The following is a 23,904-nucleotide window of genomic DNA, read 5'->3' as shown; positions in this document are numbered from 1 at the left end:
TTGAGTCAATCATCGAGTTTGCCAAGATGTTTCAATAAAGAATTTTTGCATTGAGGAGTTGTAATTGGTTTGCAGTATCACTGGAGATAGCTGCCACATAGTCATCAGAGTCACTATCGTAGCTAGAATCATAGACTTGATTGTGGAGTTGTTGATAACTTGTTATATAATTGACAGTCGCTTTTAGTGGTATTTGTTTCGATCTGATCGATATTTGCTCGTGGAAGTTTTGACGTTCGAGTTTCTGATTTTTTAGGTTCGCCACACTCTTTTTTGCCAAATGTCTTATAATTTCACAATTATTGCATTTCTTACGATTTGTGGGGAAAATTTGGCGGTGGTTATGACTCCAGCGCTGACCACAAATAGCGCAAATGCTTGTATATTGTTAGTTTTGAGGGAAAGTTGGATAGCGAGTGAAGTCTTTCGTGGCTACTGGTAACTCGCATTCCAATTGCGTCCTTGAAAATTGTTGAAAATGTTGACAGATTGAGCGTTAGTATTCATATTTTGGTTTTTCTGTTGATTTTGCGCCTCCATTTCCATTTGCATTGCAAATTCAAGAGCTTTGGCAGGCGATCCTGCCTCTTTCAAGAGTTCTCTTTGAGTGTCGTGATCTTGCATGTTGAGTATGAAAGAATCTCTAATAAGAGTTGTTTTTTCATCCCCCAAACTACAATTTTGTGCTCGTTCAATGAGACGTCCATAGAAATTTTCCACTGATTCCCCTTTTTGTCGTCTAAAAGAGAAGAAAACAAAACGATCATAGGGTATGTTTCTAGCTTTTATGAATGAATCCTTCATCACTCGCCAAAGTTCCTTTAACGGCACTTTTTCGATTTCGAAGTGGGGGTGATTGCTTTTAAAGATGCGACGACCTACTTTTCCAATACATTGGTAGAGGAGAGATGCAGCTTTTTGTTCGCAATTTTACCAAGGTTTATCCCAGCACAAAAAACCAATTTCATGTATCTTACTGCATCTATTTTGCCAAGTTACCTTTAATTGTTGGTTGCGGATTTTTCTTTCCCGTTCAGTAAGATTGTCCACGAGTTCTTTATATAGTGGTTCAGGTGGGTATGTAACCGTTGGAAGTGGTCCATTAAACAAAGTTTCCAATTGAATCCTCTCTTTAGCCAGCAATGCCAATTTCCATTGTTGCGTCCATTTAAACCACGAAAGTGGTGGTGTGATAGTAGTTTTCTGCCAGAACGCGTCGATGTGGAGAAGATTCGTGCGAGAGTCGACTGCCGACTGCGCCATGTTGTACTCAATTACTCTGTGACTAGTCAAATGAGTAGCAATTGTATCTTTACCAACTAACTAAGGCAATTGCTATGCGATTGCCAACTTAGTATTCACTGGCTGAATTCCGAGTTATGAACTGAGCATTCGCGGCGCGAAAGGCATGAAAATTGCTTGCTAATCAAGCTTGCTAATTGAAAAGCAGTTGACAAACTTTAAATTGCAACTGATTTACAGAGATGCAAATGAGATGAATGAAAACAGAATAATGAAAATTAGATCAAAAGGAAATTATCAAATTATGGGCTTAATAACAGTTTAAAAAGGAATTAGAAGTTTGTTTATAGTATGAACAGACAGTCTCCTGTCTACCTGGTTGAATAATCATCAAAAAATAATCAAATGATACATGAGGAACTGAATTAAGATCAACTGCCCTTGAATTGGATGAAAAGATTAAATCTGAACTAAAATACGGTAATGGACATTCTGATGATAATATCCATCCCGTATGACACGCACAAAAATTTAAGGACAACTGCTGAAAACTTGCATAAGTTATATGTCTAAAGGATTTACCTGCAGTTAGTTGTTATGTTGAACCACCTTGTTGCTCAGCGCTAATGGACTTCTTCTTATAGAGCCCATAGTGGGGCTAAATCAATAATTAGTTGGGTTAAGATCAATCTGCCATTGAAAAGTTGCAACAACAGCTTTTCGGCAATTTTTCGGAGATACAGCTAAAGTGCTGCAAACGGTAGCTTGGATGGCACGTTACTATTTTAACTTTTGAGTATATTACTTTTCTGACTTCTGTTTTAATAAGATTATTCACAATAAAATTTTTTGTCAGGCAGATTTTTTGTATTTAATGTGAAATCTTTTTATGGAATAAAAACTAAAAACTTTTATGGGATCAAACATGATAAAATGTCTTACAACGTTTCAACAAATCGTTGCAAAATCTCAAGACATTTGTCAGAAACTCATATGTTACACGATTAAAAATGAAAAATTACTTAAGATCGTGAAAAAATTTTCTTGTTAACAGTATCACAGCGACAACTTCCTGGGTTTCAAATTGAGAACTTGCAGAGTAGGCAAGCTCTCACGACTAGGGACATAGACGGAAAAGACTCAATATCCTTACCTGTAGAGCCCTGCAGTCTGCATCTGATGTCACCTTCTTCAATTTGTCACTTCTGGGCAATACTGACCAGATAGAGGACAACTGATCACCATCGAAGAGCGACTTAACCCTGTGAATAATAAATATTAATCAACTATTTTTCTGTTTAAGTTATGCACCCAGCTGAGATGGCAATAACTAAAGAAACACAACTGATCGGACCATTTTCACAGGACCAAAGAGGTGGTCACGTTGAGTCTGCTTGAAGTTAAAAGGTTTTGACATCTGTAGGGGATGAAAGTCTGATTGATCAAAGGCGGTTGTCAGCGCACCACACTCTGGAGTAGGCCAGACTTTTTGGCAGAACTATTTAAAGTACGTTTTTAGTGTCGTTTTCTAGTCTCAGCGAAAAATGCCATACTGATGCATATTCTGACAAGAACGACAGTAATTCTAGCCTTAAACATCAACCCTGTACAACCATGAAAGCTTTAACTTTGAGTTCCAAACATTTAATGACAAACATTTCTCAATTGATCAAATTAAAAAGTTTTGTAGTAATTCTGCTACTGTTCTGGAATAAATGTCGCGATCATTGGGATCTCTGAACTCTTAACTATAATGGCCAAAGGGGTTCAAATGACGTCATTAGAGGTTATCTTTTACCATTATAACCACTAAAAGATTTAAAGTGAAAAAAAATGACACCAATATTGGCGCAATTTTCAGTTAAGATTTAGTAGTGATCTGCCGCCACTTGAGTTCAGCTGCTTACAATTTTGAATAAGAGCGAAGTTTAAATCACTCAAAACGCAAAAGTCAAGGACACTAAAATCACTGGAAAAGTCAAATCGGTCGAGCGAAAATTTTATAGCCATAAAAATTTTGCAGGCATAAAACCATGCGACTCGAAGAGTCGTGCAATAAAAACTCGGATCTTTACCGTTTGTGCCTCCCAGTACTTCATGCACACCCCATTACAGAGCACGTGCCATTAAATAGTAAAACAGTATGTAAAAATATTTCACGTGTTGTTGGGGGTGCAAATAATATTCAACTAAGCTGGGGGGGCACAAACATAAAACATCCAAAAACTCAATTATTTCAATTAAAATATAAAAAAATATGAAACAATACAAACAAAGCAATTTTTAGTTAGAAACTACAAATTTGTTTAGGAATGTGGGTTGGGGGGTAGGTAGGTTGGCGGTGAGTGGTCGGGGATCGGTAGGTGGGAGGGGGGTCGGCAGGTGAGATGGGTGGTAGGTAGGTAGGTGTTGGGGTGTAGGTAGGTAGGTGTTGGAGTGTAGATAGGTGGGGGTGGGGTAAATGGGGGAGGGTAAGAAGAGTTAACTTAGAAAGGCAGGAGGACCTTAATGAGATCAAAATACACCTTGAATTTTACCAGCAGTTCCTAAGTACTTTATCTTAATAGCTACGCTATTGTTAAAGTACAATGTTGAAAAACAGAGTTTAATGTTCTAAGACAGACAAACTGGCGTCAGCTAAAAAAAAATCAGAAGAATCTCAATACTCCTCTTCCAGTCGTCAAAAGGCCACTGCGTTTAAAATTATTGCTTCAATCTTCGTTCGAGAGCAGTTAATTACCACAAATATAGCCATAATCAGAAAGCTTTTCGGAGAACATCAAAATTAATAGTGGGCCAAGTACACATCTGTTTCGAACGCCAAGTAGCTTCAACCTGAATAAACTCATTTTCATTTGGTACGATTTCTTTCCTCTCAGTCAATAAAACTTTGTTTCAGCATATTTAGAGAAAGTCCTCTTATTCCATAAACTAATAAATTATTGAAACTTATCGTTAGATGAAAGTGGTGAACCCTGGTAAACATTTTCTCAGATCTCAAATAACTAAAGAAAGTTAGTTAAGGGTGCAAGCGTGTTTGTTTCAATAAAAACACGCTCTTATTTTTGGCCTATTCGGCTGAGGGATCAATTGTAGAGAACATTGGGAAGAGAAGCAATTAGCATACGAAAATAAAAACAGCTGGAGTTAAGTAGGGTGTGACAAAAATTTAAACACGCAAATGAACAAAAAACTATCTCCATTCAGTCTGAAAAATGACGTCACGCATGTAATTGAAATTGCTTGAACGAATAAACAAAAAGCAGATTTGAAGTGATCGTAAAGTCAAACAGTCGTAACAAAAACCTTGACGACAAGTCCTGAAATACAATCCAAAAATTTGCATGGAAAACTTATAACTTCTGTACCTGACAAGCAGGTCAGTTGAACAACGCCAGCCAAAAAGAAAAACAATCTCAAAATATGAGAAACAAAAATGAAGCAAACTAAACAAAAATATCATCGCAAAAACTGTTGAGACTTATACATTGACGGTCAGATTTCATCGATAATATACCCACTAACCCATGCAAAAGTTATGAAGGAGCTTTATTGGCCACCAAAATTAGCAAAATTGAGAAAAATGACAAATTTTTAAAATAATGAAAATGGGAAAATTTAAAGAAATATTCTTGATTTCGCAATTTTACAGAGTTCAAAACCACATTTTGACCTCATCATTTTGAGTCAGAAAAAAAATCAATTTCAGGTTAAGGAAGTCATTTTTGAGACCGAGGTAAGTCAGGTGTGACCAAAAATTTGAACATGCAAATGAACAAAAAAACTATCTCCATTCAGACTGAAAAATAACGTCACGCATGTAATTGAAATTGCTTCAACGAATGAACAAAAAGCAAACTTTAAGTGATCGTAAAGTCAAACATTCGTAACACAAATTTTGACGACAAGTCCTAAAATACAATCCAAAAAACAGAATTAAAAACTTAGAACTACTGTACCTGACAAGCAGATCAGTTGAACAACGCCAGCCAAAAAAAAATAATATTAAAAGTTGAGAAACAAAAAGGAAACAAACTAAACAAAATTATAATCATTGCAAAAACTGCTGAGGCTCATACACTGAGGGCCAGATTTTATCGATTAAAATATACGCACTAACCCAAGCAAAAGTTATGAAAAAGCTTTACTGGCCACCAAAATTTTATAAAATTGAGAAATATGACAAAAACTTTAAAAAATGAAAATTGGAAAATTTAAAGAAATGTTCTTCAGTTTGCAATATTAAAGGGTCTAAAACCACATTTTTTCACTGGAGTTTCTCTAGTAACTTATCTGCAATACCTAAAAAAAATCGTTTCCCCGTATTGCTTGATAAACTTAGAAAATGACTAAAAGTATAGAAATTTTGAAAACAATCGCAAACTTTTTTATAATATTTTCATCAGAACTATTTTATTGTCTCCAGAGGCTATCCATTAACCCAGTTGTAAGATATAAAAAATGAGACGCATAAAGATCGATAAACTAAAAACTGGATGAAAAAAATTTCAGAAAATTTGAAAAAATTTCACTTTTTGTCAAAAAATTGCAAAAATTTGTAATATTAAATTGTTGAAAACAATTTCATTGCCCCAAAAAAATATGCAAAAACATATTATCAGACAAAGGAGGAAATTTTCCGGCCCCTGAGGTTCGCAAAAATCGAAAAATGGCAAAAATTTTAGAAAGACCTTAAAAAAATTTTTTTTTTCACAAAGTAGCTGTAATTCTCGACGTTAAATTGTTGAAAACCGTTCCGTCGCAACTAGAAACTATGCAAACACTTATTTACAAAGCCTGGAGGAGGTTTCAAACGCCGCTTAGGATCAAAAAAACTAACAAAGTGACAACAAAAACTTGAAAAAAATAAAAATGGACAAAAATTGTTCAATGTTTTCCCTAAAATTACTCAATTATATTCACCAAAAACATCTCACAATTAAAACAAAACTCAATCATAAGGCGACAAAAAGACTAGAACAAGAAAACTGAACATTAGGACTCCCCAAATGTTATAGAAAATGGAAGAAGATTACAAAATGCAAGAAATAATTAGATATTTTTTAGTTCTAGCAATCTGTTTAAATTACTGCTGCTTCTATTAGTTGCTCGTAAAAACGCTTCACTTACAGTGAGAGGCACACACTTGACCGCATCATTTTGAGTTAGAGTGAAAAAAATCAATTTCAGATTGAGGAAGCCTTTTTGGAGAGCGAGGTAAGTCAGATGTGATCAGAAACTTAAAGATGCAAATGAGCAAAAAACTATCTGCATTTAGATTGAAAAATGACGTAACGCATGTAATTGAAATTGCATGAACGATTAAACAAAACGAAGATTTGAAGTGATTGTGACGTCAAACAGTCGTATTAAAAAAGCTTGACGACATGTTCTGAAAAACGATCCGAAAGTTTGAATGAAAAATCTAGAACTATTGTACATTAAAAGCAGATCGGTTGAACTACGCCAGACAAAAGCAAAAACATTCTCAAAAGTTGAGAAACAAAAATGAAACAATTTAAACAAAAATATAACCATTGGAAAAACTGTTGAGGCTTATACACTGACAGCCAGATTTCATCGAATTAAATATACCCACTAACCCAAGCACAAGTTATGAAAGAGCTTTGCTGACCACTAAAATTAGCAAAAATTGAGAAATATGACAAATACTTTAATAAAAAGAAAATGGGGAATTTTAAAGAATTATTCTTGATTTCTCAATATTAAGGAGTTTTTAACCACATTTTTTCACTGGAGTTTTTCCAGTAACCTATCTGCAATATCTATAAAGGTTTTGTTTCCCCATATCGATTGACAAACTTAGAAAATGACTAAAATAAAAGAAATATTGAAAACAAATGCAATTTTCAATGAAATGTTGCTAAGATTTTTGATAATATTTTCATCAGAACCATTTTTTTGCCTCCAGAAGCTATCCATCCACCGAGTTAAAAAACTTAAAAAATGAGACGCATAAAGTTCGAAAAACTAAAAACTGGACCAAAAAACTAAGAAACATTAAAAAAAATTTCAAATTTTATCGAAAAATTGCAAAAATTCGTGAAATTAAATTGTTGAAAACAACTTCATCGCCCAAAAAAATATGCAGAAACAGATTAGCAAACAAAAATGGAATTTTTCCGGCCCCTGAGGTTGGAAAAATTCGAAAAATGACAAAAATTTTAGACAAGCCTTCAAAAATAAAGTTTTTTTTCAAAAACTAGCAACAATTCTCGACATTAAAATGTTGAAAATCGTTCCGTTGCAAATAGAACATATGCAAAAACTTTTTTACAAAGCCTCGATGAGATATTAAACGCAGCTGAGGAAGGAAAAACTCAAAAATAGACAAAAATCGGCCATAAATTGCCTGAAATTACTCAATTATCTTTACCAAAAACAAATCAAAATTAAAATCAATTCAGTCGGAAGGCAGCAAAAAGAATAGAATATGGAAATGGAACATTAGACCTCGCTAAATGCAATAAAAAATGGAAAAAGAATACAAAAGGCAATTAAAAACTACTTGATTAAACAAAAAACAAAAACAGTTAATGAAATTTTTAACGTTACAAGGGCATATGAAGCCAAAAATATTCATTGAAGAATTTATTGTATTGACATGCTCGCAGTAGAAAAGGCAAGTCATAATAGGCTAAGAACTATGTCTAAGGTAGGAGAAAAAAGTGTAAAAAAATTTAAAAAATTATTAGAAAATTTCTCGATTGCTTCTCATTTTTCATAAGTAAAAAAACATTTAATACCAACAAATATGTTATCACTTCACATCTAAAAGCTTTTGGAGTAATATTCGTCTAATCAAATCCCACTTAAAGCTCTAAAAGAAAATAATAGGCGAAAAATTGCTATAATTAGCCTAAAATTCAGAAAATTAGATGAGAAACCTCAAAATTCCCATAAAACTCATAATAATTACCAGAAACTTTAAAAACCTTATCCGAATCAGTCAACAATTAGTGAAATATCCCAAACAAGCCTCGTAACTTATAAAGTTGCAAAAAATTGCTTTCAAAAGCCGTACGTGAACAAAAATTTTCCCTCGATTACACAAATTTTTTTTTTCACACCTCCAATTCTCGCTCTAACGAGAACAACGAATTGAAAAAAAAAAACACTTTCTTTTCACTCCACTTGACAGTTTTTTTCAGCGCAACAAACCACTCTAAATTTTTTCACGCGTTTAATTTCTTGCTTCAAGTTCAAACAAACAAATGATTAAAAAAGACACTTCTCCAATACTCCTCTTGTAAGTTGTGAGTTGTAAGAAATACAGCGCCTCAATACAATTCAAATTCTTTCAAATTAGAAAAACCAAGAGCAATTCAATAATAGCCCCAGCTTTGTGGCTATGAACAAACTGTCGATAACTTTACTAAAGTACAAAATTCAGCTATATAAATGCTAAAATTATCTGTTGCCAGAATTTTATGCCGAGGAAATCTTTTTTGCAAGTTTGAATGGCGTGGGGTTAAGTTTTTCTGTGCAACAGACAAGCAATTTAGATCCTTTACTTCTGCGCAAACACTTTAGCACATGCATTTGATAGATTTTTTGGGGCACCTCTTGATGAGTCTTTTAACTTGTATGGTGTCCCAAGTGGTGAATTGAACTAATGTTCTGTAATAATTGTTTATATTTTCTTCCATCTGAATTAAATTATTATTGCAGCTTCAATAAAATCTATAATTTCGAGTCTTTTGGCGAGTTTTGGTCCAACTGTTCAGAAATAAGTTTTGAAGGCACTGGCAATTTCATGATGTTTGTTTTCTTTTGAATTGTCAGCTTTTGTTTTTTCCTGTGAACAAAAGTTTTTTCCTGGAAAGGTTTTAAAAAATGAATTTCCACTGAATATCAAAGAATTTTGGGAACATTGAAAAAATTAGCCAGTTATTGAATTGATGCGTCAATTTGCTTAATATAGTAAGATTGTCGGCCATTTTAAACTCCAGACGTTTGTCAAACCCTCATTTGGCTCTCATTGGCTCAGCCTTTTTTCTGTCATCGCTCTTCACGGTATTGAAAAGGTTTGCTTTTTACAGTATTTAAAGGATTAACTTTGATTCTCTGTGATACTGGAGCGTTTATCTATAGTCAGTAAAGACCCCCACTAGAATTTTAAAGTCTTTTCAGAAGTCGAGTTCTAGACTACAGGGAGCTCACGCCCAAATTAAAAGGTCAGGCGGGATGAAATAAGTTACTCGAAAATGAAATCAACTCCACAAAACGACTCAATAAGGTGCAAAGACCACAATGACTGAGTTATATGCAAAGAGTCTCAACTGAGAGCAACTAATTAGTTCTGATTGCATATACCGTGAATAGCGATGATAAATTACAAAGGGTTCAGGGGGTCTGTAGCATTTTTTTCTTCCAAAAAATGAATTACAAGACAGTATCGAAACTTAATGCTTACAAATTGATAGGGGCTGCTCCACCCGTGAATGATTTGGCGACAGGTTTGAACAACTTGAGTTCAGTTTCTTTGTACAGCTTGTGTTGGTTGACGACCTTAGGCTGAGGGTTGTTCACTCCTATGTCAATGTCAGTCACCCACTCTGTAGGCAGTCGAGGACATACTTCGTTGCGTTTCTGAAAACACAAAACTATGGTAGTTATATTTCTGAATAAAACATTCGGTTTCATTAACCACATGTGAACGAAGTAGTAGACGTTCCGCTTTGACATTTGTTTTTATAGCCTTACAAGAGGTATGAACACGCATTATACTTTACATATACAACTTTAAGGGTGAAAAAATAACCTTCAATATACTTTTGGCAAGTTTTGGTCTTTTGGCAAGTTTTGGTCCAACTGTTCAGAAGTAAGTTTTGAAAGCCCTGGCAATTTCATGATGTTTGTTTTCTTTTGAATTGTCAGCTTTTGTTTTTTCCTGTAGGAAAAGTTTTAGAAAATGAATTTCCACTGAATATCAAAGAATTTTGGGAACATTGAAAAAATTAGCCAGTTATTGAATTGATGCGTCAATTTGCTTAATATAGTAAGATTGTCGGCCTTTTTAAACTCCAGACGTTTGTCCAACCCTCATTTGGCTCTCATTGGCTCAGCCTTTTTTCTGTCATCGCTCTTCACGGTATTGAAAAGGTTTGCTTTTTACAGTATTTAAAGGATTAATTTTGATTCTCTGTGATACTGGAGCGTTTATCTATAGTCAGTAAAGACCCCCACTAGAATTTTAAAGTCTTTTCAGAAGTCGAGTTCTAGACTACAGGGAGCTCACGCCCAAATTAAGGGAGCTCATGCCCAGCTAAGTTTTCCAAACCTTCTAAGCATCTCCATGTTGGTAAGACAACCAATTCCGCTCTGAAGTTGGGATTGAAATGACTTAAGCCAGGATGTGAATATTTGTTACCAGCATCTAGGTATAGCTCTCCACCACCGATTTTCTTTCTTGAAAATCTCAAAACGCGTGCTCTTGCATTTTTTGTAAATTTTCATACGAAAACAATCCCGCCGTGTGCAGGGAAGGCAGATTGTCAGCAAAGTCTAAATGACAAAACACCCTCAGATCACAAGATGTTAGTGTAGAATTAGAAAAAGCTTTTTGAGTGATGAGATTCACGAATTTTATTTTGGTTAAAATATCTATAATCACAAGTACTTCCTCAGTGCAATAAAGAAAGTCAGCTACATTTACTGCAACTTGAGAAAATATTTGTACATATAACACTGCACCAGCTTTTTCTGAATGAAATCTCACCTTAGAACCTGTCCCAAAGAAATTGGGATTGTCTAGATAAGAAGCGAGGGCTATTAATGAGAATAGGATTATTTGTCTCGTTTTACAAATCTCCTGTTTCATGAATCTGACAATCCGTTGTCTCGAAAATTCAACATTTACAAGCGCAAATTAAACATGAGTTCCATAAACCAGATTTCGATGTTCATCAACGTTAAAATCTACTGTTGGAAGGTTCTGTTTGGTTTGTTCAAATACCAAATACACGCCCGTGTATATTGTTGTTTTCACCGTTAGGGTAATGTTGAGTACCTCTACGTAAAACACTCTGGAGTTTGATCACTCGGTGGTTTCGCCGCTAATGCATTCCGCTTCTCTAGATCTTATGAGGACATCTGTATAATCTTCATTAAACAAGAAATAAGATTTCAGTTCACATTACCCATAAAAGGTGGTAGATACGCCACTGAATCGTGTATTAAATCTGTGCCAGGAAACATACATGATGTATTCTGACCCATACGATCCTTCATTACAAGCGACAATGGCGTTGTTGTTTTGTCTGAGGAAGCAATCAACTTTCCTATCACTATTTCTCCGGTAATTGCTACCGAGCCAAATACTACTGAACCCGTAGGTGTTTTCCGTTATACACCATCCCCCCATCGATAGCGAACGTTCAAGCTTCGTCAGTTGAATCTAGCATTAAATTGAAAAAATTTTTGCTCCCCAGCTTTCAGCTGTCGACCTTCAACAATAAATATTTCTTTTTCCAACTTAAATTTGGAATTCAAAGATCCTGGTAGTGTAAACTACTGGTTCATCAGAATGACACGACAAGTCCAAGTTTCAGTTGGATATCAAGTCAGAATCAACCTTGATTCTTCTGCAATCAAAGTTGCATCATCTAATCTAGCTGAATGAGCAATTTTCCAGATATTATACGATGCACGGTACATACAAAAACTCAAATCAATGTCAAACTCCGGGGCATTAATTACTAAACCACCATAGGTTAAACTAGGTGAATTCCTGGCATCAATGAGAATATCTTTTTAACAAAAATTGTTTGATGTCGTATCCAACCCTTGTTACCGTTGCTGACAGAGACATTGCAAGTCTCCCCACAAGGAACATGTATATACTCGATATCAAGCATCAAGACAAGTAATAGGACCCTGGTGACATTGCACTTTCTGTTGCCTTTCTACGATTTAAAAATCTATTAGAACTACTTGTCTGCGGTTTTTGAACTTGATTAGACATCAAATCAGGTTCAAAAACGAAATATTATCATCTGACTGTATTTCGAAAGTTCGAAAAACTAAAAACTGGACCAAAAAACTAAGAAACATTAAAAAAAATTTCAAATTTTATCGAAAAATTGCAAAAATTCGTGAAATTAAATTGTTGAAAACAACTTCATCGCCCAAAAAAATATGCAGAAACAGATTAGCAAACAAAAATGGAATTTTTCCGGCCCCTGAGGTTGGAAAAATTCGAAAAATGACAAAAATTTTAGACAAGCCTTCAAAAATAAAGTTTTTTTTCAAAAACTAGCAACAATTCTCGACATTAAAATGTTGAAAATCGTTCCGTTGCAAATAGAACATATGCAAAAACTTTTTTACAAAGCCTCGATGAGATATTAAACGCAGCTGAGGAAGGAAAAACTCAAAAATAGACAAAAATCGGCCATAAATTGCCTGAAATTACTCAATTATCTTTACCAAAAACAAATCAAAATTAAAATCAATTCAGTCGGAAGGCAGCAAAAAGAATAGAATATGGAAATGGAACATTAGACCTCGCTAAATGCAATAAAAAATGGAAAAAGAATACAAAAGGCAATTAAAAACTACTTGATTAAAAAAAAACAAAAACAGTTAATGAAATTTTTAACGTTACAAGGGCATATGAAGCCAAAAATATTCATTGAAGAATTTATTGTATTGACATGCTCGCAGTAGAAAAGGCAAGTCATAATAGGCTAAGAACTATGTCTAAGGTAAGAGAAAAAAGTGTAAAAAAATTTAAAAAATTATTAGAAAATTTCTCGATTGCTTCTCATTTTTCATAAGTAAAAAAACATTTAATACCAACAAATATGTTATCACTTCACATCTAAAAGCTTTTGGAGTAATATTCGTCTAATCAAATCCCACTTAAAGCTCTAAAAGAAAATAATAGGCGAAAAATTGCTATAATTAGCCTAAAATTCAGAAAATTAGATGAGAAACCTCAAAATTCCCATAAAACTCATAATAATTACCAGAAACTTTAAAAACCTTATCCGAATCAGTCAACAATTAGTGAAATATCCCAAACAAGCCTCGTAACTTATAAAGTTGCAAAAAATTGCTTTCAAAAGCCGTACGTGAACAAAAATTTTCCCTCGATTACACAAATTTTTTTTTTCACACCTCCAATTCTCGCTCTAACGAGAACAACGAATTGAAAAAAAAACACTTTCTTTTCACTCCACTTGACAGTTTTTTTCAGCGCAACAAACCACTCTAAATTTTTTCACGCGTTTAATTTCTTGCTTCAAGTTCAAACAAACAAATGATTAAAAAAGACACTTCTCCAATACTCCTCTTGTAAGTTGTGAGTTGTAAGAAATACAGCGCCTCAATACAATTCAAATTCTTTCAAATTAGAAAAACCAAGAGCAATTCAATAATAGCCCCAGCTTTGTGGCTATGAACAAACTGTCGATAACTTTACTTAAGTACAAAATTCAGCTATATAAATGCTAAAATTATCTGTTGCCAGAATTTTATGCCGAGGAAATCTTTTTTGCAAGTTTGAATGGCGTGGGGTTAAGTTTTTCTGTGCAACAGACAAGCAATTTAGATCCTTTACTTCTGCGCAAACACTTTAGCACATGCATTTGATAGATTTTTTGGGGCACCTCTTGATGAGTCTTTTAACTTGTATGGTGTCCCAAGTGGTGAATTGAACTAATGTTCTGTAATAATTGTTTATATTTTCTTCCATCTGAATTAAATTATTATTGCAGCTTCAATAAAATCTATAATTTCGAGTCTTTTGGCGAGTTTTGGTCCAACTGTTCAGAAATAAGTTTTGAAGGCACTGGCAATTTCATGATGTTTGTTTTCTTTTGAATTGTCAGCTTTTGTTTTTTCCTGTGAACAAAAGTTTTTTCCTGGAAAGGTTTTAAAAAATGAATTTCCACTGAATATCAAAGAATTTTGGGAACATTGAAAAAATTAGCCAGTTATTGAATTGATGCGTCAATTTGCTTAATATAGTAAGATTGTCGGCCATTTTAAACTCCAGACGTTTGTCAAACCCTCATTTGGCTCTCATTGGCTCAGCCTTTTTTCTGTCATCGCTCTTCACGGTATTGAAAAGGTTTGCTTTTTACAGTATTTAAAGGATTAACTTTGATTCTCTGTGATACTGGAGCGTTTATCTATAGTCAGTAAAGACCCCCACTAGAATTTTAAAGTCTTTTCAGAAGTCGAGTTCTAGACTACAGGGAGCTCACGCCCAAATTAAAAGGTCAGGCGGGATGAAATAAGTTACTCGAAAATGAAATCAACTCCACAAAACGACTCAATAAGGTGCAAAGACCACAATGACTGAGTTATATGCAAAGAGTCTCAACTGAGAGCAACTAATTAGTTCTGATTGCATATACCGTGAATAGCGATGATAAATTACAAAGGGTTCAGGGGGTCTGTAGCATTTTTTTCTTCCAAAAAATGAATTACAAGACAGTATCGAAACTTAATGCTTACAAATTGATAGGGGCTGCTCCACCCGTGAATGATTTGGCGACAGGTTTGAACAACTTGAGTTCAGTTTCTTTGTACAGCTTGTGTTGGTTGACGACCTTAGGCTGAGGGTTGTTCACTCCTATGTCAATGTCAGTCACCCACTCTGTAGGCAGTCGAGGACATACTTCGTTGCGTTTCTGAAAACACAAAACTATGGTAGTTATATTTCTGAATAAAACATTCGGTTTCATTAACCACATGTGAACGAAGTAGTAGACGTTCCGCTTTGACATTTGTTTTTATAGCCTTACAAGAGGTATGAACACGCATTATACTTTACATATACAACTTTAAGGGAGAAAAAATAACCTCCAATATACTTTTGGCAAGTTTTGGTCTTTTGGCAAGTTTTGGTCCAACTGTTCAGAAGTAAGTTTTGAAAGCCCTGGCAATTTCATGATGTTTGTTTTCTTTTGAATTGTCAGCTTTTGTTTTTTCCTGTAGGAAAAGTTTTAGAAAATGAATTTCCACTGAATATCAAAGAATTTTGGGAACATTGAAAAAATTAGCCAGTTATTGAATTGATGCGTCAATTTGCTTAATATAGTAAGATTGTCGGCCTTTTTAAACTCCAGACGTTTGTCAAACCCTCATTTGGCTCTCATTGGCTCAGCCTTTTTTCTGTCATCGCTCTTCACGGTATTGAAAAGGTTTGCTTTTTACAGTATTTAAAGGATTAATTTTGATTCTCTGTGATACTGGAGCGTTTATCTATAGTCAGTAAAGACCCCCACTAGAATTTTAAAGTCTTTTCAGAAGTCGAGTTCTAGACTACAGGAAGCTCACGCCCAAATTAAGGGAGCTCATGCCCAGCTAAGTTTTCCAAACCTTCTAAGTATCTCCATGTTGGTAAGACAACCAATTCCGCTCTGAAGTTGGGATTGAAATGACTTAAGCCAGGATGTGAATATTTGTTACCAGCATCTAGGTATAGCTCTCCACCACCGATTTTCTTTCTTGAAAATCTCAAAACGCGTGCTCTTGCATTTTTTGTAAATTTTCATACGAAAACAATCCCGCCGTGTGCAGGGAAGGCAGATTGTCAGCAAAGTCTAAATGACAAAACACCCTCAGATCACAAGATGTTAGTGTAGAATTAGAAAAAACTTTTTGAGTGATGAGATTCACGAATTTTATTTTGGTTAAAATATCTATAATCACAAGTACTTCCTCAGTGCAATAAAGAAAGTCAGCTACATTTACTGCAACTTGAGAAAATATTTGTACATATAACACTGCACCAGCTTTTTCTGAATGAAATCTCACCTTAGAACCTGTCCCAAAGAAATTGGGATTGTCTAGATAAGAAGCGAGGGCTATTAATGAGAATAGGATTATTTGTCTCGTTTTACAAATCTCCTGTTTCATGAATCTGACAATCCGTTGTCTCGAAAATTCAACATTTACAAGCGCAAATTAAACATGAGTTCCATAAACCAGGTTTCGATATTCATCAACGTTAAAATCTACTGTTGGAAGGTTCTGTTTGGTTTGTTCAAATACCAAATACACGCCCGTGTATATTGTTGTTTTCACCGTTAGGGTAATGTTGAGTACCTCTACGTAAAACACTCTGGAGTTTGATCACTCGGTGGTTTCGCCGCTAATGCATTCCGCTTCTCTAGATCTTATGAGGACATCTGTATAATCTTCATTAAACAAGAAATAAGATTTCAGTTCACATTACCCATAAAAGGTGGTAGATACGCCACTGAATCGTGTATTAAATCTGTGCCAGGAAACATACATGATGTATTCTGACCCATACGATCCTTCATTACAAGCGACAATGGCGTTGTTGTTTTGTCTGAGGAAGCAATCAACTTTCCTATCACTATTTCTCCGGTAATTGCTACCGAGCCAAATACTACTGAACCCGTAGGTGTTTTCCGTTATACACCATCCCCCCATCGATAGCGAACGTTCAAGCTTCGTCAGTTGAATCTAGCATTAAATTGAAAAAATTTTTGCTCCCCAGCTTTCAGCTGTCGACCTTCAACAATAAATATTTCTTTTTCCAACTTAAATTTGGAATTCAAAGATCCTGGTAGTGTAAACTACTGGTTCATCAGAATGACACGACAAGTCCAAGTTTCAGTTGGATATCAAGTCAGAATCAATCTTGATTCTTCTGCAATCAAAGTTGCATCATCTAATCTAGCTGAATGAGCAATTTTCCAGATATTATACGATGCACGGTACATACAGAAACTCAAATCAATGTCAAACTCCGGGGCATTAATTACTAAACCACCATAGGTTAAACTAGGTGAATTCCTGGCATCAATGAGAATATCTTTTTAACAAAAATTGTTTGATGTCGTATCCAACCCTTGTTACCGTTGCTGACAGAGACATTGCAAGTCTCCCCACAAGGAACATGTATATACTCGATATCAAGCATCAAGACAAGTAATAGGACCCTGGTGACATTGCACTTTCTGTTGCCTTTCTACGATTTAAAAATCTATTAGAACTACTTGTCTGCGGTTTTTGAACTTGATTAGACATCAAATCAGGTTCAAAAACGAAATATTATCATCTGACTGTATTTCAACATTTTCTACACTAGGTTGCTAGGTTGTCTTCTTAGAAATTTCAACCAGTTTATACGAGGGCGTTTTCATAGTAAGCGAAAAATTTTTCCCCTTAAAACTATTTTTATAATGTTTAAAACGATCATAATGCACAACGCTTCTTTAGTTTTGTTAAAACTTTCCACATTGAAATTAACATCCTTAACTTTTCCTTTGATGACATAAGGACCAGTCCAACGGTTTTTCAGTTTTGTCGATTGAACTGTTTTTGCGACAGGTGAGTGTACAAACACGAGGTCTTGTTCTTTAAAAGAGGGACCGTAAATTTTTTTGCCGAGTATCAGTTTTCCTCTACGGTGCTCCAGAGCACATTTAGAGCGTACATACGCAAAAAATTGCAAACTACGCACCAACCTCTCTTGGATTCCTGACTGGAAATTTTAAGAACTTCGATATATGGGTTGGATATAGAAAGCTAATAGGCATTCTCAATTCCTGCCCACAAATTACTCCAAAATGTGTTTGACCAGTTGGTTCATGAACGGTTGACATGTAAGCCATCAGAAAAACGGGCAAAAGCTCAGAACAATGAGTTTGATTTTCCTCATAATATTTTGCAAACCGTCCTCTAGTTTTCTATTAATTGACTCAACTTTAGCGTTATCCTGTGGATAATCGGGCGTGGAGTAAGTCGGTCCTATTCCCCAAACATCTTTTTAAAGTTTTGAACCATCAAGAATATTTATCACCGACCTTGAGGATATTTTTATGGCTATATATATATATATATATATATATATATATATATATATATATATATTAAAATATATATTAATTGCCAACAGACCAAAGATCTCACAAGATATATGCTAAAACCGCTGTGAGGCGTGCCATTTTAACATCTAACATCGGCATTCGATGTTTTTTTGCACCCTTCCGTTTCTAACATTGATCGCAACTAGAGACCAAAACCTCAACATCTCCTTTGATACTAGGCCAATGAAAGGGTTGAAGGGTTTTAGCGATACCTAAATAACCGGCTGCTGGGTCATTATGAAGTAAAGTTGATATTTTTGAAACTTCAATTCTTGTCACACAATGTTGATAAACTTGTACTGAACTGTCAGTGTCAACTATCTGGTGGTAAATACAGTCATCTATCATAGTTAGGGACTCAAATTGATTCCAATAACCTATAAAATCTATTGGCTCTCCAAAGAGTTCTGACCTCCAATGCCGATTCTGAGACTAAGCAAATACGAACCTTTCCCAAGGCGTAATCGTCTGTCTGTGCTTTAGCAAAATGAACCTCAACCTCTGTTGAGGGCTCTAATCTAACTGCTGATATATAATATGAATTGTCATTTCTGCGCGATAAAGCATCTGCATCTGATATTAGTGTCCCCAGTCGATTTACAATTTCAAAAAATGAACAAATTTTATTTCTCAATCCATCTGGCTACCAAGCCATCAGGTCCATTGAAAGAAAATAACCAATTTAGAGCCAGATGATCAGTTATTATATCAAACTTCTGACCAATGAGATACTCTCAAAAGTAAAAGAAAAATAACTGCGTACGATTCCCGCTTTGTTGCAGAACAGCTACGCCAACCCTTCTGTAAAGTTTTACAAGCATAAGCAAAAAACTTTAGATTTCCGCCTTGGTTCTGAAAAAGAACAGTTCCAATTCTCTGACAGAGACGTATCAGTACAAAGGACAAAATATCAGTCTCCGTAAGAAAGCCAACAATTGGAAAGTTCAGCAATGCATTTTGCAAAAACTGCTTTATCGCAATCCTCCGTGTAATGAAATAGTTTTTCTTTATTCATTAGAATATACAAAACTTGGTATAAAGTTCGTGTAAAATTATGTTAATCCTAAAAATGCACGCACCTGCTTCACCGATTAAGGGACTGGCTATGAGTTTATAGCGGCTATAATAGCTGGATTGATTTGAATTCCATCCTCGGAATTAATAAGACCCAAGAAAGGGATATGATGTTGAGAAAGTTTGCATTTTTATGGCATTTTTTTCAGATTTGCCTCTTCTATTCTACATGCAGTGATGGCTAGGTTTTTCATGTATTCCTCGAACGATCATCCATAAACAATTATTTCATCTGTATACGCCAGTAACTTTTTGTGTGTTAACCTTCATAACACCATTCCATCAATCTTTGAAAAGCAACAGGTGCATTACAAAGCCCCATCAGTATTCGTTTTTGATGATCCTCTGATTCTAGATCCTCTGAAGTCGTTGATCCTCTGATTCTATTTCCATCTGACGGAAACCCGTTGCCAGATCGAGATTTTAAAAGTAACAGCTACCTTGTAAGGCCATGATTTGTTAACAGTCTGGGCATTCAGTTTCATGTACAATGTAATGTAGCTATCTGGAGGTTTCAAGGGGCTAATGTAACTTTTACGGTTTTACAAAAACAAGACTTTTGCATCTTTGAGGAAGCAATGTCATATGAACGACGTATAATGAACTTCCATTTAGTCCACTAAACTTAGTAGTGGACCAACTATTACTTTCAAGAACTCGTTCATTAACAACTAACAGACCAAAAAAGAAATCGAGTTTGCACTTTTGCTGACGTAACAAACCTCTTCCCAGAATTACTGGTACACATATATAAACAGCCACATAGAAAGTTCCATCGAATTTTGCGCTGCCGTGAAACCATTAACATAATTAATAGGTCCTTCCTACAAAACAAAACGGCAATGCGTTTACGGAGGCGGCTTGTATGTCAGATGACTCCTACCGAGGCAAGAGTTCATCCTCGCCAAAGTTGATTCTCGTATTACAGCGATAACGGCCCGCATAATCGAATAGAGAGGTTATTCGAAATTTTTAGACCGGTGGGGAGGGATTGAATACCATATACTGCGTCCAGTTGTGTCATTTAGTAGACACGACAACACAAAGTAATTTATTGTGTTAATTTTTTATTACGTGTTTTTATGTGGACAGAATCCTCTTGTTGCGACAATTATTGTAGTGTAGCCCTTGCGGTTGCACTGATAGCAAAAATTTTTTCTTTTAAAGTTAACGCGTCGATGGGTGAGCGAGATGAATTATAGAGTGGTCTAAGAGGAGACCGAGGAAGAGAAATTCTGCAGAATGCAAATCTTGAGGAACCCGTATTGCTCCTTTGATTTGTTTTGTACTGTCCCTCCATAGAGTTATAATGAATTCGAAAAGCTCCTGTCCCGTTGATTGAGGAAACTTGTTTGGCTTATACGATGTACTTGGCCGCCTTGACTCTGTCCCGGAGTTAGATTTAATTTGACTGACAGCCATCTTATTCATCATCGAATCCGTTTGATTGATAAGTCTATCAATAGACCCTACTCCTTGAGGACTACTAATTAAACCATTATTAATGCCGCCTTGGCTTGGTGTCTCTAACCTGTAGATTGCATCCAAATGCACAGATCTTTTCAAAGCACCCGCCATGGATAAATCTTATTCTTACGTAATTTCTAATCTAATATTCTGGTCAAGCAATCCTTTCAAGAAAACTTTCATAAGAAGATGTTTTCCGTTTTCCACAGAATCATCAGGATATGCTTTTTTGCGATACGTTTTAGATCTGCTAAGATTTCAGTAACATTCACAGACTCTCCTTGAATTCGTTTTCTAAGTCTAGGTTCTCTTCGAAAAAACTCGGGGGTTCTAAAAATTATTTCTCAAAAGCATCCCAAAAGCTTTTCTTGTTATTTTTAAAAACATCGTCCAACGAAGGATAGAATTCCAGTGCACCAGCTTTTAACCTAAGTGGAAATATCTGTGATGTCTTTCATCAGAGTACAAGGAATTACCGTCACCCTCCACCACAGGATCACCATTACCATTTTTGCGAGGCGCCAGCCAATTTCAGAGGATACGATTCGAAGGAGTAGTTTGAGGGAGTAAGTTGCTTGAGATGGGTTGAAAAAGGTAAAGTCGCTGTAGAATATAGACAGGGGGTAGATAGGTGTCCAGGTTAAGGCAGAGGCAAGGTGTTGGGGAAAAAATAGAAGTTAAAAATTATTAACTCAGTAAAAAACTGTAGTCCGTATCTGTTTCCATTTAGAGCAACGTAAGCATTTAGAGCGATTAAGAATAAGTACAAAGTATAACAACGTATAAGCATTATAAGATCAAGACAACAAGTGAAATTTAGACGGCAAGTTTTTTGATGCTCTTTTGCTGGTTTTTTGTTTGATGTTATATGACGTCAAAATCAGTTCATATTCAGTCAACAATTGTCTAGAAAACCTTAGAATATTAAACCAAAAACCAGCTTAATTGACACATATCGTGGTCATATTTAATTAAAATTAGGTTAAATGAACTTTTTGGGAAATTTCTACGTATATTAAAACGTATTTAATTCTTATTTAAAGCTTAGAAATACTCGATTCTGATTGGCTAAAATTCGTTCAGTTACTGCGTAACATCTTCCGGCCCGGAAGAAGATGTTGGGAAAACTGGTAAAAGTGTTTCAAGCGGGTGGACGAGTGAAATGGTCAACGTACGCAGAACGGCAGAGCGCGCGACGCTTTCGGAGCCGTAACGGAGTTCCACAATCCAAACGGTTGGGTAAAAACCCCCTAGGGTTGGTTTCCTCAACTATCCAAACCACGTCACTGGTCTTAAGGTGTTGCTCGGCAGGCGTCTGCCACTTAGAGCGTCAGTTCAGCGTCGGTACGCACTCTCTGATCCAAAGGAACCAGATCGCCTTAGCGTACGACTGCGCACGGGCGTGACGTTTACGATGGTCAAATTCATTATTATCAACAACAGACGGAATACCGGTAGAGTATTCTCCTATAAGAAAGTGGTTAACGTTATAGCGTTCAAATCGAATGGATCAGCGCTTACGGGTGTTAAAGGACGCGAATTGAGAGCATTCTTCACGAGACAAAAGGTATTATGCAGCATCTCATCCGTGAGTCGACGCGTGCCAATAATAGTGTACAACACGCGTTTGAAGCTGCGTAGCAACCTCTACCAGATACTACCCCGATGTGATGCACTGGGTGGATTGAACCTCCATTTTATACCTGTGTGAGCGAGTTCAGCTGCAATATTGACAATGTTTCACATTTCGACACTTTCTCCGCTCCAATAAATTTAGTGCCTTTGTCCGACCAGATCATGGAAGTTTTACCCCTACGTGACACAAACCGCTCAACTCCCATAATACAAGATCTGGTGTCCATGGATTTAACTATATCGACATGGACAGCGCGAGTAGTGAGACAGGTGAAGAGGAAGCCCCACCTTTTCTCAGTAGTACGGCAGACACTAACATAGTACGGCCCAAAGTAGTCAACGCCGGTGTTTGTAAAGGGAGGACACTGCTAATCAAGTCTCTTTTTAGGTAAGACATGATTGGTTGTATAGTTACAGCTTTGAATTCTCGGCATCTCAGGCAGTGCGCTCTGATGGAACACAAAGATGATCTTAGTTTCAGTACTGTATAGTGTTCTTGCACAATTGATCTTAGGTATTCAACGCCTTGATGATAATGCTTTACGTGGGTGTGTTCAAGGAACAGTTTTACAAAAGGATGACGTGCATCTAAAATGATTGGGTAATTTACGTTAAACCCAACTTCCATTAACCGCTTGATGCGGCCCGAGGAACTGATTAGCCCATTTGGACTAAGGAACTATGGAACGATCCGGCTGATCCGTTTAACGGGTTTATTGTCATGAAGATCTATCCTTTCGATTTCAAAAGATTCTTCGGGCACCACGTACTGTAGACGACGCTCGGCTTCGTCAAGCTCAGTAGGGTCAGTAATGCTACTATCCAAAGTACGGTAGCCAATATGTTTCGGCAAAAGCCGGAGAACGTATGCGACTATGCGCAGGTACTTTTGATAGGAACTAAACTTATCAAACGGAAATAATGAAGGAACGGGAGTTGTCTGTTTTTTTGACATATGTAGCCAGAGAAACAGTGTCTTCTATAATGACTGCTTGGTTGACGCCAAATTTGACGTCTTTGCTCGGTACGAACGGGAAACGTGAATTAGTTAAGAAATGTGGACCTTTGACCCAACTGCTTAGTTGCAAAACTTCAGCGGACATCCCACGCGTGCCAGCGTCGGCGAGATTATCCTTAGTTGCGACGTGGTTCCGTTGGTCAACGCTGGTATACTCCAAAATTTCGCAAACGTGGTTAGCAACAAAGATTGGTTGCTTTTCATTAGAGTTTATCCACTGATGAGCGGTCGCGCTGTCTGTCCACATGAATACTTGGTTAACAGTTACAGTAAGTGCCTGAATAATTTCGTTCTTCAGCCGAGCGGCAAGTGGAGCTGCTTGCAATTCCAGGTTTGGGACAGTCATTACTTTCATTGGCGCCATGCGCGCTTTCCCCAAAACAAACGCAAGCTCTGTTTTTACCTTGCCCGTAGGAGTTGTTACTCGGGCTCGAAGAAATGCAACGGCACTAAAAGTATCCTGGAAAATGTCACCGAACATATGCAATTCTACATTATCAAAGGGTTCAGTAAAATAACTTCGAGGAATTATGATGTTTTCAAGCTTCCCATCAATCATCCTAATGTTGTCCAATGACACACCAGATG

The 23,904-nt window shown here is 36.1% G+C and overlaps 2 protein-coding genes across 2 annotated transcripts in view; both read right to left on the bottom strand.

The window, feature by feature from the left end:
* LOC142336660 (uncharacterized) overlaps positions 1-12,076 on the bottom strand; it is a 100,255-nt gene extending 88,179 nt beyond the window's left edge. The window contains exons 1-3 of the mRNA XM_075385570.1: positions 12,059-12,076; positions 9,680-9,855; positions 2,396-2,504 (exon numbers count right to left, since the gene is read on the bottom strand). Of these exons, the coding sequence (XP_075241685.1) occupies positions 2,396-2,504; positions 9,680-9,855; positions 12,059-12,076 (303 nt within the window). The remainder of the gene's footprint in view (positions 1-2,395; positions 2,505-9,679; positions 9,856-12,058) is intronic.
* Positions 12,077-13,963: 1,887 nt separating this feature from the next.
* LOC142336659 (uncharacterized) overlaps positions 13,964-23,904 on the bottom strand; it is a 108,180-nt gene continuing 98,239 nt past the window's right edge. The window contains exons 13-14 of the mRNA XM_075385569.1: positions 14,731-14,906; positions 13,964-14,112 (exon numbers count right to left, since the gene is read on the bottom strand). Coding sequence (XP_075241684.1) covers positions 13,998-14,112; positions 14,731-14,906 — 291 coding nt within the window. The 3' untranslated portion in view covers positions 13,964-13,997. The remainder of the gene's footprint in view (positions 14,113-14,730; positions 14,907-23,904) is intronic.

This window comes from Convolutriloba macropyga, chromosome 3 (assembly GCF_964194025.1).
Source record: "Convolutriloba macropyga chromosome 3, txConMacr16.3, whole genome shotgun sequence".
Taxonomy (NCBI): domain Eukaryota; kingdom Metazoa; phylum Xenacoelomorpha; order Acoela; family Convolutidae; genus Convolutriloba; species Convolutriloba macropyga.
Note: the sequence above shows the minus strand (reverse complement) of the source record. Positions and strands in the feature narration are given on the sequence as shown.